At 36.4% G+C, this 20980-nt stretch overlaps 2 protein-coding genes across 3 annotated transcripts; both read left to right on the top strand.

Moving 5' to 3' along the window:
• The first annotated feature begins 5072 nt into the window (after window positions 1–5072).
• On the top strand, window positions 5073–11643 carry LOC110884331 (probable beta-D-xylosidase 2). Its single transcript, XM_022132031.2, has 7 exons — window positions 5073–5612; window positions 6995–7276; window positions 8385–8554; window positions 8874–8971; window positions 9057–9407; window positions 10015–10428; window positions 10873–11643. The coding sequence occupies exons 1-7, from the start codon at window positions 5217–5219 to the stop codon at window positions 11466–11468; spliced, it is 2307 nt and encodes a 768-aa protein (XP_021987723.1). The 5' UTR covers window positions 5073–5216; the 3' UTR covers window positions 11469–11643.
• A 540-nt stretch (window positions 11644–12183) lies between these two features.
• LOC110884332 (aspartic proteinase-like protein 2) lies at window positions 12184–18747 on the top strand. 2 transcript variants are annotated; one of them, XM_022132032.2, is made up of 10 exons: window positions 12184–13223; window positions 14034–14163; window positions 14244–14491; window positions 15216–15440; window positions 15607–15769; window positions 15873–15946; window positions 16391–16481; window positions 16569–16644; window positions 17232–17303; window positions 18438–18747. In XM_022132032.2, the coding sequence occupies exons 1-10, from the start codon at window positions 12994–12996 to the stop codon at window positions 18584–18586; spliced, it is 1458 nt and encodes a 485-aa protein (XP_021987724.1). In that variant the 5' UTR covers window positions 12184–12993; the 3' UTR covers window positions 18587–18747. The 2 variants fall into 2 exon arrangements, with proteins under 2 accessions (XP_021987724.1, XP_021987725.1); XM_022132033.2 differs by having other exon boundaries at window positions 12344–12608.
• Window positions 18748–20980: the final 2233 nt, after the last annotated feature.

Consider the following 20980-nt stretch of genomic DNA (forward strand, 5'->3'; position numbering starts at 1 on the left):
CATGTTAAAAGTAGTTTACATATGTTTAATTACCAAAATTACATATATGTGTCATAACTAATTACATATATGTAAAAAAACTAGTTTACATATGTGTAATTATAAAATTACATATAAAAAATGATAAAATTACTCTTAACATGTATGTAATCGTAAAAATACACATAATAAATGATAAAATTATCCTAAACATAAAAATATATAAATAAAAAGATTGTTTATTAGGAGTTCTGCGAGTTCTGTAAATATTTATGGTTCTGAAATGATCCTGGCCAAAGAGTATATTATTAATAAAATAAAAGTATATTATTATTTCAAGTAAATATTAAATATCCATGATATTTCTCGTATTTAACACCAACTATACTCATAAATAACCCTCTTTAACCCTCACATAGTTTTACACTCTTGTTATGTTTCTTCTTTGACTAGACGAGGGTATTAATGACATTCCACAATGCCTCTTTAGACCGTGAACCAGACTCATAGCTGCTTTATTTGGTGTGGATTCCCTCATTTTTTATAAGTGGGATTTGAACAAGTAATCCGGATTAATGGTTGAACTGATTAATGACTATTGTGAACGAACTTTCTTTTTTAGATAGTAACGGGTCTATTTTTTCACTGCGACATCACTGGCACATAGAGACAAGTTCTCGCTCACTTCTTTTCACTTTTGTGTGCAAAAGTTTCACGTACAAATTTCATTAAAGAAACAAAAAGGAAATGATTAGGCATAATTGGTTTAAACTTGGCCCCATACACTTCACTTCTTTCACAACGTGACTCCTTTCACGGACTTGCCTATCACGCCCCTTTGCACGGTGTTTCACTCCCACTCAGTCACTCATGGCTCTGCATGGCATGAGTGTTAAACCATTACACACAAACTAAAATTTAAACTAAGAAAATTTAAACTAAGAAATAGGTTGGTGTTGTAGTTATGGATAGTGCTGAGGTTTGGTCACTTTTGTTACTTTAGTCCAAAACTCAAACATTTTAAATATGGGTCCCTGTAATTTCAGTTTTGTTGTCATTCTCATCCAAAAGCAAAATCTGGTCAGATTTTTCAATTAACATCCAGTTTTTTTTTTTTTTTTTTTTTTTTGTCTTTTTCCTCCCTTTTAATGAAGGGCAAAATTGTCATAATTTTTTAATTTGTTATAATAGAACGTTAAAAGACCATTTTGCCCTTCATTAAAAGGGAGAAAAAAAACATAAAAGTTGGACGTTAACTAAAAAATCTGACCGGATTTTAATTTTGGATGAAAATGGCAATAAAATTAAAACCACAGGGACTCAGATTCAAAAGATTTGAGCTTTGGACTAATATGGCAAAAGTGACCAAACCTCAGTAACCATTTTAGCAGTCTAGTCTATGGATAGTAAAATAAAATAGTCTTTTAAAAATGCCTTACTATTTTATTCTGCTCCTTTTGAAATCAATATACTTTCTGTTCTTTTGAATTTGTTTACACTTGCTTTTTTTTTCTTCCGAATTTTATTTTCTTTTTTATCTGTAATTTTTACACTTAAATACTAAGTAATTTTGTAATTGCGGGAATTTATACATACGTAACTTTTGTGAGGGACAATCATCATACCATCATACTACTAGGTAATCGATTATTTTAAACGGGAAGGGTCTTAATCGTTTAATTGCCGGTAAGGTGGGGAATGGTTTGGACATTCGTTTTTAGGTGGACACTTGGGTGGGCGATATTCCTTTCATGGAAAGATGGCCTCTCCTGTTCGGTCTAGAGAAGTTTAAATTTGGCAGGGTTGCAGATAGGATTACTTCGGAGCAGGTTTTCGACGGTCGTGTTTGGAACTGGCGGAAACTGCCAGGTACGGATGCGGAGCTTAAAGAATGGCAGGAGTGTCAAAATGTTCTTGATCCGGTTACCCTCTCCGGTAACAAGGACTCTTGGTTGTGGAAAGGCGATGGGGCCGGAGGGTTTTCGGTGAAGTTTGTCAAAAGGGCGTTACTTGACGATAGAGGGATGAACAATCTCCCTAAATTCGAATGGTGTAAATGGGTTCCTCTTAAATGCAACATAATGGGTTGGAGAGACAATCTTGACATGTTAGTTACGAGAGTGAATTTAAGAAGAAGGGGAGTGGACATCTCATCGATTATGTGTCTGTTCTGCGAAGAATATGAGGAAACGATGGATCATCTTTTTTCCGTTTGTTCGAACAACAATAGGGTTTGGTTGGGTTTTAATGTTTGGTGCAAAATTCCTCCTATATATTCTTTCGGTTTCAAAGACATTATGGACATACACAATTTCTTTCAGATGGGTAAGAAAGCGAAGAAAATTATTCAAGGCATGGTGATGATCTCTTGTTAGTGTATTTGGAAAGGTAGAAATGAATTGATCTTCAAGCAGCTAAACCGACGTGTTCAAGATATTTTAGGGGAGATTAAATCGAGGGGTTTCGGGTGGGTTAAAAATAGATCTTCTTGTAAATACACTAGATGGGAGGAATGGTGTAGATATCCTTTGTATATATTGTAATTTGTTACCCTTTATCCGTTTGGGTCAGAGATTTGTTTTTTGTTTGGCCTTTTGCCCTTTTGGGTCGGAGTTGTGTTTTAATGAAGTTTTCTTTCAAAAAAAAAAAAAACTAGGTAATCGATTATTATTTGTTCTTTTCAAAGTAAAATCTCGAAAATATCCATTGACCAAGCTTTATTTCTAAAATGGCCACCTCCCAAGTCTTGGGAGAGATGTTTCACATTGCCATGTGTATGGGAAGCATGGCCGGCCCTGGGGGTGGGCGGGGAGGACCACCGGCCAGGGCCCGATACTTCGAAGGGCACTTTACTTTATGAAAAAAACCCGATATGTATATGTAAAATATATTTTTTTAATAGGTATACCCATACAAACACCAACATAGGCTCACTTACAAAACTATTCTTATGGTTTAGATTAGTTATTAGCCTATTGGCATTAGGTTTAGACCTTTAGTGAGCCCAATACCTAATTTCGTTAAGGCGTAAGAGCACATTTTTTCGAGCTCGAACAGGGTACACGAAATCTTAGGGCTGGCCTTGATGGGAAGTGTCATCCAATACAAACATGGCACGTGGGAAGCGTCTGAGACTTCTGAACTCCTCACATTTGGCAAGCGTCTGAGACTTCTGGGAGGCGTCTGAGACTTTTGGGAGGTGTCACGTGTCATGTTTGTATTGAATCACGCTTCCCATCCACATGGAACCGTGAAACGTCTCTCCCAAGACTTGAGATGTGGCCATTTTAGAAATTAGGATTGGTCAGTGGCCATTTTCGAGAATTCCCCCTTTTCAGATACAACTAAGGGTACAATATGGTATTTAAAAATTATGTAATATGTAATATTCAAATAATCTTAATCATTAGTTAGGACTTCATATGGCTTGGAGGTCTAGTCGTGAAACAGCCTCTTGTAGAAATAAAGGGTGACGTTGGGTGTATCAGGTCTATGTTGGCCCAACTCCATCAGACCCGATAGCCTTATACGCCGAGTTCGCCCTATCGTGTTTAAGTTCATTCGACGAGTTCCAACCAATAAAGCAATAGAGTGGTCGATAACTCGATATGATTGAGAGGTCATGTTTTCAAATCATTAATAATATCCTGCGGACCTACCAGTAACCTGTCACACTGTATTTTTACCATCCCTACGAACAGTACTAAAAAATCTAAAATATACAACCTTATCCTTTAAGGCTTTAATTTGCAACTTGACATTGTAAAAAAACCTGCTCCCCTTACTCCTTGTTTATGGAAGGACATGGGCCCCACTTGCCCACCTCTAAATCAAATCACATGTTGCCACGTGTCCCTACAGAAATAAATTCATTGTACCAATTTTATTTCACTCACTTTCAGCATAATGGTGAGTCGTGATTCGTGACTGAAAAAAAAAAAGACGAAAGCTCGAAATCGTTCTCTCTTTTTGTTTCGATTTGAGGAGTCCATTATTATTATATTATTATTATTATTATTATTATTATTATTATTATTATTATTATTATTATTATTATTATTATTATTATTTAAAAATGATGAATGTGGTTAATTTTTAATAAACAATCATTTGATTAATCTTACATTCATACTTTTAAACATATATATTTTGTATTACTAAAAACGACATGATATTTCCATTGTTTAAGTCCTTTTGACGAGAAATGACATATTTTTTTACGCGAATATGTATTCTATAAATTGTTTAAAGAGTTAAATGTCATTTTAGTCCTTTTGTCTTGGGTTATTTTGCCAATTTAGTCTAAATGTTTCATTTTTCGTCTGTGGATCCAAAAAGGTTTTATCAGTGTCATTTTAGTCCACTAGGTTAACTTCATCCATTTTTTTTGTTAACGATAAAGGCAATTCGATCATTTTATATAGCCGAATTGCCCTTCTAGTTAACAATTACATGTAAGATGACTGAATTGCCTTCTCGTTAACAAAAAAATGGATGAAGTTAACACAGTAAACTAAAATGGCAACGGTAAATGAAACCTTTGGACTAAACTGGCAAAATGATCCAAACCACTGGAACTAAAATAGCATTTAACTCTTGTTTAAACTGGATTTACAATGCTTCATACTATTACATGAAGTTACCTTTTTTGTAATTCAGTGGTAGTTTCCAGTTTCGTTGTATAAACTTAAGCAATAAATAAAGATACGTCATATGTATATATTTATTCAGTTCTTTACTTAAAATTAACGGCTTATGTAACTTCTTTTTTAACTAGACTTACAATGCTAGATAGGATGGTAAGCGTGAAGACAAGAAGTTCAAGAATTAGTAAGTAGACAATCATAAACATAGTGAATCTGTGTGATTTATCTTATCAACATGATTCTATCACTAACACTTAATATTCCATTGTGACCATTCACTAAAAAAACTATTCTCCATCACCAATTAATTTATTGTCATAACTCATAATCCATTCTATTTAACCAAAAATCTTGAACATTAAAAAAAATAAAAAAAGAAATCCTCCATAAAAATGCATGACTTATTATCTTGATATATTATAGTACAGCTACAACACAACTTGCACCAAAAGCAATTATTATTATTATTTTTCCTTTTTACAAGTTACTGATCAAAGCGATTCTCTTGCATGCCCATAACCCACACTTCAATGATTGTATATAAACCCCTACACCCTCCTTTGTTTTCACATTCATCATCCAAAACACACCATGACCACCACCATACTCCACTATCTTCTCATTATCTTTCTCTTGGCTATTTCTTGGCCAACAGATGCACGGCGGCCGTTTGCTTGTGACCCAAGAAACGCCGCCGTGAAAGGGTTGCCATTTTGCAACGTGCACTTGCCGGTGGCGGATAGAGTGAGGGATTTGCTAAGTCGGTTGACGTTTAAGGAGAAAGTTGGGTTGTTAGTGGACAAAGCGGCTGCGGTGCCACGGTTGGGGATGGATGAGTATGAGTGGTGGTCCGAGGCTCTTCATGGAGTGTCCAATGTGGGCCCCGGAACACGGTTCGGTGGCGAGTTCCCTGGCGCCACCGCGTTCCCGCAGGTTATTACTACCGCGGCTTCGTTCAATACGTCCTTGTGGGAAGAGATCGGACGGGTAAGTTGTTATAAAAAGTATTTAGAGATTTATGATTTATATCATTTTTATTTTTTCAATCAGTGTAATACACAGGATTTATTGAATAATTGGTGATATAATAATTAGTAAACTAAAACTTAACGAATTTCGATTGTGATATATTATAGAAATAGTTGATTAGTTTCATGTCATTGGTTTTGTTGGGCAAATGCACTAGGGGTATTTGTGTCATTTTTAGTAATATTCGTTTCGACCTTTATGTGTAAGGCTTTTTGGAAAAGCAATATGCCTTGCCTATATTGTCAAACAAAAAAAATAAATTAATTTAAACACTTGCTCCACTACCAAGATCATTTAAAAATGAAATCTTTTTCATGTTTCTAAATATTTGTGTTAAAAAAGGGTGGTACAGAAACCGTGGAGATGAATACAACCATCAAACCCAAAGCAAATCAGTCAGGTTTGACTGGTTTAAGATTCCAACAAAAACGGTTTTGGTTTAGTTCAGCTTAAACTTGAAACTAACTGTGTAAACTGAACCGACTATTTAATCTTTGCTATTCATATAATTTATCCAAGAATATGTAATATGCATTTCGTGGATCAACCTAAGGTCCTTAAACAGACGCAAGCTATGAGCTTAACGCACTAGGATATCCGATAACCAACCTGACTTATAGACATTAGATCTAGCCATGAAATAAGCTAGATGATCCAAGTTGAAGGTTTCATATAGAGGTTTGGTTCTACTGTGTAAATCGCAGTTAAAAAAATATATTTATGTATTTTGACTTTGAACCATCTTTATTATTTTAAACTCTTTTATACATAATTAACTTTAACAAAATCTTTTTAAACCACCAATCCAATGTGGTAGCCAACCCACTCAACTCGACCCGCTTGAAGGGAGGTCCACTCTTCGGTAAGCGGATGTTCTTGTGTTTAGTTGGGCAGACGGGAAACACGCATGTGTGGGTATTACCAGGGTGTCCCCTTTATTGGGCTTAGGGAAACCGTTTCGTGACTGACCAGGCTGTGTTGAAGGCAAAATCAAGAAGGTCGTTAAGCATGAAAAAACTTGTACTGAGAATCAACATGTATTCATTCTCTATGCCTTTGATGCTTTCCGGTCTCTTAACCCTGAAAATGTCAGTTTTCTAGATAGAGTGGAGAGAGTCATGCACAACAATTTCTCGACGCTGAAGAACCAGAGTTTTGTTTTTAGTAGAACTGGATTTGCTATTCAAAACGAGATTGCGGAATAGCTATTGCCCAAGTTTGAAAATCAAAATATTTGTAATTTATATGGTTTTAAAGAGAAAATATATATATATATATATATATATATATATATATATAGTGAATAAGAAAACTTATGAATTATGATTGATTGGATATAGGTGGTGTCTGATGAAGCAAGGGCAATGTACAATGGAGGTATGGGTGGATTAACATACTGGAGTCCAAACATAAACATATTTAGGGACCCACGGTGGGGCAGAGGTCAAGAGACTCCCGGTGAAGACCCGATAGTAGCCGGTGAATATGCTTCTCGATATGTTAGAGGACTACAAGGTAACCTGCCAGGTGACCGGTTGAAAGTGGCAGCTTGTTGTAAACATTATACGGCCTATGATCTTGATAACTGGAGTGGGACCGATAGATTCCATTTTAATGCCAAGGTACAAGTTCCAGATATATGTACACTTATATTTGTTTTACTTTTTTAAGATAGAGCAATGACCATTAATATGTTTAGAAAAGACGCGTTTTTTCTTAGCGGTTCATGGTTTGGCCGGTTTTGACACAACCTTGATGGTTTTGAAAAAAGACATACTGAATGACTAGGTTGGTTGGGTCGGCTGGACCAGCAGAAACCATACGGTTTCAACAAGTTACCTTTTTTTTTTTCAAATTCATTAGTTTGAATTAAATATTTTAAAACTACAAATGCAATGTTCATTAAGGGTGAAGGGGGTGCTCACCTAATAGGTGAGTCCCCTCTCTTACGCCAAACCAATCCCCGTGTGCCACGTCAAGTCCCCTCTTAAACTCCCCTAACACCCCAATTTGATGGCGCCACTCCCCTCTTAGGTGAATTGGATTTTTTTTTTAAAAAAAAAAAAAAAAAAAAGGAAAGCTGTGATTGGTCACTCCCTCTCTCTCTCCTCCCTCTCTCTTCGGTGAGCCGCCACCGTTCCTCTCTCCTCTCTCTACTCACCGCATCGATGGCGGTGTTCTTGCCGACCGGTGAAACACATCCCCGAAGGGGTCCCCGAAATACACCCCGTACACCCTAATATATTACTAGAGGGGTGTCCGCACGATGCGGCGGAAAACACAGACATTGGTAATTGTGTAATATGTTATTTTTTTTTAAATTAAAGACACCGGTAATTGTGTAATACGTTGTTATTTTTTTAAATTAAAGAAACTATAGCAATACCATATACTCAAATTAGAGAGAACATAATGCTTGTTTTTATGGTGCAAGTTTTTTTTTTTTTTTTTTACAATCTATCGTATGAAAAATTTATCGCCATCTAAAAATCGTGGAATGTTTTAACTGTCAGAATCAAACCATGGACCGAACAATTAACTACCAAACAACGCGGTTTATGACCCCCCCCCCCCCCTCTCCTTTCTCACACTTGTTTAAACTCGTTAACTGATTGTCATGTGTAATTAAGAGGATAAGCAACTGTTAAGAAGCCCATTTTTCAGCTGAAAGAAAGAAAATACAGTTTCTTTGTATAAAGAAAATATAAAAGGATTATGATGCAAATGCAGGTAAGCAAGCAGGAAATGGTGGATACATTTGAAGTACCATTTAGACAATGTGTTATGCAAGGGAAAGTAGCAAGTGTAATGTGCTCCTACAATCAAGTCAATGGCATTCCTACCTGCGCCGACCCTCGACTTCTTCGTGACACCATTCGTGGGGCTTGGCGACTCAACGGGTATATAAAATCATACAGCCAATAAATTTTTTGGGTAATAGACTATAATAATGTCACAGGGTACATGTTCAGTGAATATAGTGGTCTAAATTACTAAAAAATATCACAAACTAACACAAAATTTGTGGGTATGGGTTTAGTCTAAACGGGTTCGGATCAGTTTCAGATCAAACCCTAACCGTGCACACACAAGGTGCACCATGTTTAGGTTCATGTCACGTTCGACATCCGACAATTTTTGATTTTGAAAATGAATACATTTGTTTACCTGTCATACTTATCTGTGTATTTATAATGTTAACATTGTTTTCGAAAAAAGGTACATCGTCTCAGACTGCGACTCTGTTGGAGTATTTTACGACAATCAACACTACACCGCGACTCCTGAAGAAGCTGCAGCCGACGCAATAAAAGCAGGTTACAACATCACTAAATGCCATCACCTAAACGGCTTCATTTAGTTATCAGTTTAAACAACAAAACTAGTTTTATGGTATTTTAGGTTTGGATTTGGATTGCGGGCCATTCCTAGCCGTGCATACACAAGGTGCAGTTAACCGCGGTCTGTTGAAAGAGACCGAAATTGATAGTGCATTATTCAACACCCTTACGGTTCAAATGAGATTAGGGATGTTCGACGGTGAGCCATCATCTCAGATCTTCGGTAATCTCGGGCCACGGGACGTGTGCACCCCGGCTAACCAAGAGCTAGCCCTTGAAGCAGCAAAACAAGGGATCGTTCTTCTTAAGAATCACGGCCCGTCACTGCCGTTATCCCCTAAACGCCACCGAACCGTTGCTGTCATAGGGCCTAACTCAGATGTTACTGTTACAATGATTGGAAACTATGCAGGTATACTGCCATTCTAAGCCCTTACCTAGGGGTGCTATACGAACACGAAAATTTAAAACGAACCCAAACCCGGAAATCGTGTCATACATATGAACCCGAACACGACCCAGTTATTCGCGGGTTGACCCGAATACGGGGCCGGTTCAATCCGAATTTTTTAACCTTTTTATTTTTTTCTGCAAATTAATATATTAGAAATAAAATTTACTAAAAAAACACAAATGTATATAATACAATTACATTTAAATTATAAAATGTTATGTCAATTTCTCTTTTTAAGCTATAATGATAGCATAAAATACACGCCCAACTTAATTTATGACATAAAACATATTGTATAACAATATAATATAATATAAATGGGTTAAACGGGTCAACCCGCCAACCTGACCGGGTTGACCCGAACCCGACCCGTTTACTAAACGGCTTCGCGGGTTCAACCTGAAACTGACCCGAACCTGTTTAGACTAAACACAAACCTGCGAATTTCATGTTAGGTTCGTGTCATGTTTTCGAAACGTGTCAGAAATTCACACCCCTACCTTTACTCCTAATATAAACCATCAATGTGAAACTTTTATTTATTTATTTTTTATTTTTTTGACAGGTATTGCCTGTGGATACACAACACCACTCCAAGGAATATCAAGATACACAAAAACAGCTCACGCGTCGGGCTGCCAAAACGTGCAATGCAAAAACGCTCACCTTTTCGGTGATGCGATCCGGGCAGCCCGTAACGCGGATGCTACGGTTCTGGTAATGGGCCTAGACCAGTCAATAGAGGCAGAGTTTAAAGATAGGGATGGGTTGCTTTTACCCGGGTATCAACAAGAACTTGTGTCTAAAGTTGCTGCAGCCTCAAAGGGACCGACTATTTTAGTGTTGATGTCGGGTGGGCCCATTGATGTGTCTTTTGCTGAGCATGATCCGCGGGTTGGTGCTATTGTTTGGGCTGGTTACCCGGGCCAAGCTGGCGGTGCCGCCATTGCCGATGTGTTGTTTGGATCACATAATCCAGGTATGCCACAGGAGAATCCGAAATTTTCAACGAGGATTTGGTAATCGTAAATTGAAAAAAAAAAAAATTGGAGTAAATTGTCATTTTCGTCCATGAGGTTTGGCCAGTTTTGCGACTTTCGTCCAAATGTTTGTTTTTTTCGCATCTGGATCCAAAAGGTTTGAAATCTTATCATTTTCATCCGACCCATTAACTACATCCATTTTTCTCCATTAGGTCCAAGGTTTGAAAAATGGATGAGTTAACAAGCTGGATGAAATTGGCAAGATTATAAACCTTTTGGATCCAGATGCAGAAAAACAAACTTTTAGACGAAAGTCGCAAAACTTGCCAAACCTCATGGACGAAAATGGCATTTTACTCTTTTTTATGAAAACAAACTTTAATTTTTTTTACAATAGACCATAATGTGAAGTAATATCAATAATAAAATTCTTTTTTCAGGAGGAAAGCTACCAATGACATGGTATCATCAAGATTACCTCACCAAGGTACCAATGACAACAATGGACATGAGATCAAATCAAGCAACGGGTTACCCGGGCCGAACATACCGCTTCTACAAAGGCCCGGTCGTGTACCCATTCGGGCACGGGCTGGGCTACTCAAACATCATCCACACACTCGCGAGTGCACCCGCAACGTTCACTGTCCCAGTGGATGGCCGTCACAAAAACACAAGCGCAACCACTGACACAGTAAGGGTGACCCACGCCAAATGTGGCGGGCTTTCGATTGGTCTACAAATGGATGTGAAGAACACGGGGTCTAAAGACGGGTCCCACACAATGCTCGTGTACTCTACCCCTCCAGTTGGCCACTGGGGCCCACACAAACAGTTGGTGGCGTTCGCGAAGGTGCACGTGCCAGCCGGGCGACAGCTAAGGGTGCCGATAAATGTACACGTGTGCAAATTCTTGAGTGTCGTTGATCGATCCGGGGTTAGAAGAATTCCTATGGGTCAACATAGTCTACACATTGGTGATGTCAAACATATGCTCTCTATTCAGTCAACACAATTAGGGGTGATTAAATCCTAATCCTAAAGGTTTGACAAAATATAAAGCTAGATCTTCTCTACTATTTAGAATATGAATTTATAGCTTAGCAATAAGAATTGTTGCTGAGCTCATTCAATTATGAAATGATTAATGATGTATCAAACTGAATATATGATTCTATCATTTGGATCAATGTTTTTAGAACTTGAATTCATATAAAGTAGCAGTAAGAATTGTTGCGGAGAATGCTCGTTCCATTAATAAATCGAATATCGATTTGTTCGGTTCGGTTTATTCGGATTTTGATTTTTTTTTTTTAACTAATTAGATAACGTGACAATAAGGCTGGAGGGTGTGGGATAGAGTCCCTAGGGGATTTATCAGGACACGTCAGCGCCACCTAGGATCCACGTCAGCCAGGGGGCTTTATAACGCCCTCCTCCTTTAACTTGCTGGGTGTGGGATAAAGCCCCATATTAAACAAAATTAAAAAAAAAAAAGATTGGATTGGATTAAATCAGGTGGGCCCCACTCGATCATGCCAATGGCGCTCGTTACCATGGTGAAGCCGGGCCTATTGCGCCCTGTCGTAATCCGCTCGGGGTGGGGGTGGGGGGGCTATCGTGGCTGAGTTGGCAGGGGTGGCGCCCCCACACCCTCCGGCCTAAGGCGATCAGATCAGATAACTATTACCTCAATCAGTAACAGAGAAATATTCAAACGAAACTGAACGAGAGCTAACCGGATACATACAGTATCTTTTTTTATTTTGTCAAAATAGCCGAACATTATAGTTATAAATTTATAATCAGCAGTTATTCAATTAATTATCTTCAATTTTACATACAAACGAAACTGAAACTGAAACTGAAGTGAGTGCAGGGTTTGGCCTCATTCATTCATACATACATTTCTCAAAAGGGGAATTCAGGCCTAAGCTTCAAAATTTTCTGCTATAAACAATCTTACTTAATCAATTCAAGAAGCTAAAACCCACCCAAATTGGACCCATTAGTTTAATCAACACGCAAAGGAGAAGGACGCTCAAAATTGGGTGTGAAATAGGAAGGTGATGTTACCTGGAAGATGAACGCTGAGGTTACAGAAACAATGATCCAACAGTTTTGCAATTGTGGGATAGATGATGTGGGAGATATACCCGCCATATGTTTTACGAAGGTAAAATAGAAATTAAATTAGGAACGTGGTCTTTAATTCTTCTCTTCTCTCCCAATCATCCCGATTTAGAAGGAAGGAAACAATTTAACACTAAAAAAACCTCCTCTGTCTCTCCCTTTCTTCCCATAATATAATATAATCTCTGGAACAAACATCATTACCCCCTTTTCTTTCCTTACAATTCTTTTCTCTAAGTGGATCTCTGGAACAAATTGCACCGACCCCTTTTCTTTTTGGCTTTCGTTTCTTCCTTTCGTCCAAATTGCATGTATTATTCAATAACAGGAAGAGATTTGAAAACCCAAATCCATAATTGCATGTATTATTCAATAATAACAGGAAGGAAGAGATTTGAAAAATCCAAATCCATATCCATATTTGAGAAATGGGTGTGAATAATGGAAGAGGAGTTGTTTTGGTAATAATTGGGTTTGTTGTTTTCGCATCATCATCATCATCATCATCTGGCAATGTGGTGTTGGAGGTTCACCATAAATTTGCGGGGAGAGAAACGACTTTAAAAGAAGTTATATCTCACGATGCCAACCGCCACCGGAGAATTCTCTCCGCCGCCGACCTCCCTCTCGGTGGCGACAGCCGCCCCACCGCCGCAGCGTTAGTCTATGCACTTTTCTTATTGTTCATTTGGTTTCTTAAGTGAAATTTTGTTGATAGATGTGTTTTGTTGCTGCCCACATATAGTTTTCATACTGAAACCAGAATCATCATCATCATACTCGGTAAATCCCACCAACAGCAAAGCAAATGTAGGGTCTGAGGAGGGTTAGATGTAGACAGCCTTACCTCTACCCCGTAGGAATAGAAAGGCCGCTTCCGGTGAGACCCGGCTCGATAGTAGTTTTGCATCAAGCCTTAGGCATAAGACACATAACACTCAGCAATCGGGACAAAGACCGATTAGTGCATGTACCCCTTTTGTCTTTCAGTTATCAATGCCAACACATGATGCATGATTAACCGTCCTCAGCTTTTAACGTTATTTTCACGAAATTAGTAAAATAATGTTAAAATTAGTGCACTTTCACTGAAACCAGAATCATCCATCACCTTAATTATTAGTTAAATCTTACTTTACGTGTTGTTTTAGGGAAAACCAAACGGATATTGATAAACATGCATGCTGCCTGCTGATATGTTTGTTAAATATATGAGAGATATACCTTCTCGTTTTATTTCACTTCCCCTTGAGCGACCTAAACCCCCTGGAGTGCCTCACGCAAGATCGTGCTTGTGTGGGATCAACCTCCCGGGAAGTTTCCATTTAGGTAAACGGACAATATTGGTTGTTATGAGGATCTGGATGTTAAAGTTTCTTTAGTTTTTACTTTTTATATTGCTTCTTCTTGTACTGATGTGATTATAATACTAGATTTATGTGCAAATGTTGTTTATATATATGTGCAGTCTCTATTTCACTAGACTTCAAATCGGGTCTCCACCAAAGGATTACCATGTACAGGTCGATACAGGGAGCGATCTTCTATGGGTTAACTGTATCGAATGTGAAAACTGCCCTAAGGAAAGTGACCTTGGAGTATGTATCAAACTTCACTACTTTCTATATATTTTTTTTTATTATCAGATTCTGCTTTGATTCTTTAAACTCTTTGATAGATACCCTTGAGATTGTATGATCCAAAGGACTCTTCAACTGCCAAAAAGGTTGGTTGTGATGATGACTTTTGCAAATCTACATTTACTGGCCCAAGTGACGAGTGTAAGGCGGGAATGTTGTGTGCGTATGGTGTTAAATATGGTGACGGGAGTTCAACCACTGGTTATTTTGTCAATGACAATGTACAAATTGCCCAAGTTTCTGGAAACCGTCAAACTACACCTATGAGTGGGAATGTCATTTTGGGGTGAGTTTCTTTATGCTGTCTCTTACAATTTTGTCCAAAGGGGTGGGTTGGGTCGGGTCAAAATGGGTTGGGGTTGAAACGGGCTGTTTTAAAAAAGTATCAGTTTGGTTCGGGTCAAAACAGGTTCTAACTTACTCGTAGGGCTGCAAACATACCGAACGTTCAACGTACAGTTCGTGAACTGTCTGACGAGAAGTTCGTATGTGTTCGTTCGTTTAGTTAAATGAATGAACATGAACAGAGGTAGCATTCGTTCATTTATGTTCGTGAACGTTCGGTAACGTGTTCGTTTATGTTCGTTTGTGTTTGATAATTCATTAGCGGTTTTAGTATTAAATTTTATTTAGATACTTCAAAATTCCCGTCAAATAAAATATTTAATGAGTATCAGTGTATTATATATTCTAATCATGGACGCTTGTTTGTGTCCGTTTGTTTCCATTTGTGTTCATGAATGTTCGCTTGCTTTCGTTGCCTAAATTAACAAACGAACACGAACATAAAACTCATACAATATATATTTCCTTCACAAACAAACACGAACAAGGTGTTGTTCATGTTCGTTCGGTTCGTTTGCAGCCCTACTTACATGCATTTACATCTCTAAGTTGAAGAATATAGCCTAATTAGTACTAGAATTGTTTTTTTTTTTTTTTTTTGAAAAAAAATGGAATCAAGTCTTTGAGTTCACATGTAATGTTGATAACTTTATGATCCAAGATAGATGTGGGGCTAAGCAATCCGGGCAGCTAGGTTCGTCAGACCAAGCACTCGATGGGATTCTTGGGTTCGGGCAGTCAAATACATCGATGATTTCGCAGCTTTCTTCGGCTAAAAAGGTGCGAAAAATGTTTTCACATTGTTTGGATGGTAGAGGAGGAGGTGGCATTTTTGCTATTGGAGAAGTAGTGCAGCCAAAGATAAAAACAACTCCACTTATAGATGATCAGTAAGTTGTGTTTCTTTACATTTGCATTATGTTATATTTTTATTGCGAGTGAGATAGATGTGACCGGTTTCATGTGATTTACACTAAAAATGAAATAAAAATTTGAAAAAGAAAAACAAAATAAAATCAGTGGTATATGAAGTTGCGGTTTATATACATGTTGCAGGACACATTATAATATCGAACTGAAGTCTATTGATGTGAATGGTGAGGATATAAAACTTCCAACAAGTATACTTGACTTTATAAAGAAGCAAGCAGTTGTAGTTGATAGCGGTACGACTTTGGCTTATTTTCCTGATGAGGTTTACAACCAACTAATGGAAAAGGTATGCTAAAATATTTAAGCTCCATATGTAAGTTATTTATTTATTTTGTTAATATTTTTGGAATTTTTAAATGTAATTTTTGATGTTATTCTTTTGAACCTAGATCATGGCTGCACAACCTGGAAAGAAGCCGCATGTAGTTGAGAAGATGTTTAAATGCTACCAGTACTCGGGGAAGTAAGGCTTCTTTTAACTAGTGTAAACAAACCAAGCCAAGCCCAAGCTCGAGCTTGGCGGTTTTAACTTAAGAGACCTAAAGCTGTAGTCTGACTCGTTTCGAGCTCTATTTCTAAAGCTCAAGCTCGGCTTGTGAATAGTTTTTTAAGCTCGAGCTGGATTTTTCAGCTCGATTAAATAAAGGAGCCGAGCCGAGTTGGCTCGTTTAAGTTCGAGCTCGAGCTCAACCTGACTCGGCTCGACTACGACCCTATTTGCATTTGACCATTATTTTTTTATGGGTATCAGTGTTTTCGTTTTTTTTTGTAGCACATTCCCAATTTTTTGATTTCATACGTATGTATTTCACATTTCACATTTGACTTTTGAGTGTCAAAGAGCTGTTTACTTTGACTTTAAATATGACCAAAATGACTTACTTTGTCTTCTGTTTCCTGTTTGCAGCATCGATGATGGTTTTCCGGTTGTCAATTTACACTTTGCAAATTCACTTTCATTGAAAGTTTTACCCCATCAATATTTCTTCCAAGTTGAGGTATATATTTTGTGATATTAAACATAAAAATAATCTGATCTATTGCTTGAATTTTAATAAAGATTTTGCATGATCTTCCCCCTTCAGGATGATGAATGGTGCATCGGTTTTCAGAACAGTAACCTTAAAGAAAAAACCGGAAAGGAACTAACTTTGTTAGGAGGTAGTGTTTATTTTCTTCTGTTAACAACTAAAACGGGTCAATTTGGGTCGAGGAAAAACGGGCTGGGTCGAGTTGAACCGTCAACCATTTACTTAATCTCATAAATAACTTAATTTGATGACTGTTATTATTATAGCAGCCAATGTTTTGAATAAATAATTTAAGAATATTGTAAAAACTTGATCATGTCATGGGGATATCTCTTTTTACCCGAGCTTTTCAGTTTTACCCGAGTGAACCCGCCTCACATGAATCTATGAATTTGGCTCCTGTATAGTAGTTTTCATTTTTGGTTCAGTTGAACCAATTTTATTTAATTTTATCCCAATGGAATCTGAATTACCAAGTGCCTTTTGACTTTTGGAAGTCAAACTTACATTTCTTCAAAATAAAATTTGAGCATATATTTTATTGCTTTTTTTAATTTAAACAATGCTTTCGATTCATATACTTTGTGTAGATCAAAACTCAAAAATAGTACTTCCTTCTACAATCAATGCAATTCTTGTCTACCTTTGACTCCTGAAAGTCAAATCTGAACTATATGGGTTTAATCTGAAATTTTCCATTTTCTTTTCTATATGCAGATATTATTCTATCAGATAAGTTGGTTACATACGATATGGAGAAAAAAGTAATCGGATGGACTGATTATGACTGTAAGTACAATGTTTCGGCTGACCAGTTTAACCCGCTTAATTAAACGGTTCATGTCCCGGGTTGACACATTTAATCCATTTAATTAGATAGGTTGATAAGGCCAACCCATTTTATAAAACATGTTTACAACCCACCAACCCGTTTACAACTTGATTACAAACCATTTATAACCCATCAACCTGCTTGACTCGTTTAGATAAATGGGCTCACAGATTGTGTTCGGGTTACATGTTTTTATTTGTGTATGGGTTGGGCTGGTTTCTTCGACACAAATAAATATATAGGTCGTATTTAGGTTCATCAGTTCTACCAGCCAACCCGACATAATTGACCCCCCTAGTATCTTGTAGCCGAAGAAAGCTGATTATTTGATCATCATTTTTAATGAAATCTGTTCCGACACTATGGTGTGTCAATTTGGAATCATCGGGCAGCAGTTAAACGAATTCTTAGATATCTTCATGGTACAAGTAGTCATGGCCTTTTGATATCCCGATCTTCGTCCTCCACCTTACATGCTTATACGGATGCCGCATTTAATTCCTTGAGTGCCTTCTCTGATGCTGCTGATGCTGATTGCGCAGCTTGCCCGGATGACCGTCGATCTTGGATCTAATTTAGTTTCCTGGTCTGCACGAAAGCAGAAAACTGTATCACGGTCCTCTACAGAGTCTAAACACAAGGCACTAGCAGATACGGTCGCAGAATTGACTTGCTCCGGACTTTGCTTTCGCGAACTTCGTGTTTTAATGAAATCTGTTCTGACACTATGGTGTGACAATTTGGGGGCTACATATCTATCTGCCAGTGTTTCACGCGGGTACAAAGCACGTAGAAGTTGACTTTCACTTTGTTAGAGAAAAGGTTGCTCAAAGGAAACTATCGGTTCCGTTTATTTCAACAAATGATCAGATAGCTGACGTCTTTACCAAGCCTCTATCAACTCAACGATTTCCCATATTGAAGTCCAAGAGTCGATGTCCGACCGTAGCTTGAGGGGGAATATTAGACGATATATTATCTATTATTATAATTAGAGATGTAATTATATTATCTATATATACATTATATTATAATTACCTAAAGAGTAAACTATTTTTTAATAATTAATTTTGATATTTGTGTGGTTTCAGGCTCGTCAAGCATTAAAGTGAAAGATGAAGAATCCGGAAATGTGTATGAGGTTGGTGCCCAAGATATTTCTTCTTCACATTATAGATGCAACTCGAGAATGGTTTTGTGGTTGCTCTTCTTCCTTGTAGCTGCTTGCTTGATCAACTAGACCACCAAATATGGGATTGTATTTGCTTAAAACCCATGAGAGACCAATTGGGTTTTTGGGTCATGTATATATTCTTCAAGATGTATATATTCACTAGCTTATGACCCGTGTATTACACGGGTTTGTTTTAGACCACGAGATCAATCTTTCCATCGAATCAATCGTAAGTACATAATGATTTAAGTTTTATTGATTAATCGATAAATACATCATGGCACATGCTGGGAATTATCAATTTGCTCACAACATTACAACGCTAATCATTAATCGATAAAAATACAAATAATTACGGAGCATTTGCTCAAAAGTTATTAATATGCTCAGTACATTAAAATGCTATTATCTATAACATATGTCGACAAACAAAGTCACCTCATAACTTGAAAAAATATAATAATGATCTCTAAATTGGTTTACTTTAAAGTAGTATTGCTCATGTACACGTTTTATAGATTTTGTAAAAATATATTACCTATAAATCTATTAAAAACAGTTTGTTAAACATAATCTTATCTATTAATTTATTAATTATAAATAAAGAGTTAACTGTCATTTTCGTTCTTGTGGTTTGTTCATTTTTGTCATTTAAGGCCAATTTTAAAAAATGTACCAATTTCCTCCCTGACATACTGGAAACGTGTCACTTCAGTCCAAAAATTAAAACTCAGTTAAGTCAGACAGATTAGATAAAGGGTATTATTGTCAATTCATAAAATAAGGTGAAAATAAAATATATATAAATTGACAATAATACCCTTCATTTAACCTGTCTGACTTAACTGAGTTTTAATTTTTGGACTGAAGTAGCACGTTCTAGTATGTCAGGGAGGAAACTAGTGCATTTTTGAAAATTTGCCTGAAATGACAAAAGTAAACAAACCACAAGGACGAAAATGGCAGTTAACTCCTAAATAAAACATATAAATTTACTATTAAATAACAAATATTATCTATGACTTGTTTATTATAAACCCAATAATTTAAATATTACATAGCTACCGAAAAGTTTTAACAATCCCAATAAAACTTTCTTATACCTTTCTCCTTCTCCGGCTTGGACTCTTCATACTCTACTCCGGCATTGGCGAAAATAACTTTGAAGTTTTCGATTAGGGGTTTTTTTTTTTTTTTTTTTTTTGCAATTTCTTCTGTATTGAGTCTCTTAAGTTGTTACATTTCGTTTTAGTTTCTTGATTTGGATGCATTCACTGTAACTCAAATGTGGTGATGATAAATACAGAGATTTATATGAAGTTGTTTTGTTTGTTTTATAATAAGATTTATATGAACTTGTTTTGTTTGATTTCGATGCATTCTCTCTAAATCAGAACCTTAAATAATGTCGTTTCGTAGATATTTGGTTTTATATTTTTCGATTGATTTTAGATTTATTGTATGAACTGTGATGTAGTATTTGATATTTTGTTGTACATGATGTTGATATGGTGAAGGGGTGGATACTTGGTTATGTTTTCCGTTTGAACAGGTAGCACTTAAACAACGGTCTTTTGTATGAAACTTGATGCTTTAGTATTCGTGTTCCTTTTAATGGATAACATAATTTTGATATTATTGACTGTGAATATTACTTTTAAAGAAATATATCGATGCATATAAGCAACCATATATACTTTTAAAGAAATTCCCTCAATGCGAATAACTATGTTCTTATTCTTTGTTAACAATATAACCATATATCATGATAACAAAATATAAGGAGTGATAATATTTAAATCAATTTAGCATAATCATATAATATTTTAAATTTAGATCCAACTGACTCTTCAATATATAAATTACATGTTGGCTTTAACTGGTAACGCATTGCAAGATCTAAACATGAACATTTGAATACTGCCCGTGCAAGAATATGTTAGACAAGGCAACCAAACATGTGTTATTTAGTCTGTGAACTTTTATTACTCTTTTTACGGATAGACAACGACATAACGATAAGATAATATGTCATATGACAAAACTATTATTTATCAATCATTTTATACAAGTACAATAATAATAATAATAATAATAATAATAATAATAATAATAATAATAATAATAATAATAATAATAATAATAATAATAATAATAATAATAATAATAATAATAATAATAATAATAATCTATCTATACTTTCTATAAAAGAAGAAATCTCAATGACATAAGAAAAGCTGATGTGTCAGCTAGAGAGCATGTCCAACAAGGATTTTCTTATGTCATTTTTACATCATAATGCCTAATATTAAAAGACTTTAAAATTCAAAGGTGGCACACATTCACCTTTTCAAAGGCCTGCCATCAAACCACTGCCATCAATAAACCACTGATGAAGATGAATAAACCACATTCACCTTTTCAAAGGGCAAACCACTGATGAATAAACCTCTGACGATT

This window comes from Helianthus annuus, chromosome 10, assembly GCF_002127325.2.
Source record: "Helianthus annuus cultivar XRQ/B chromosome 10, HanXRQr2.0-SUNRISE, whole genome shotgun sequence".
NCBI lineage: Eukaryota > Viridiplantae > Streptophyta > Magnoliopsida > Asterales > Asteraceae > Helianthus > Helianthus annuus.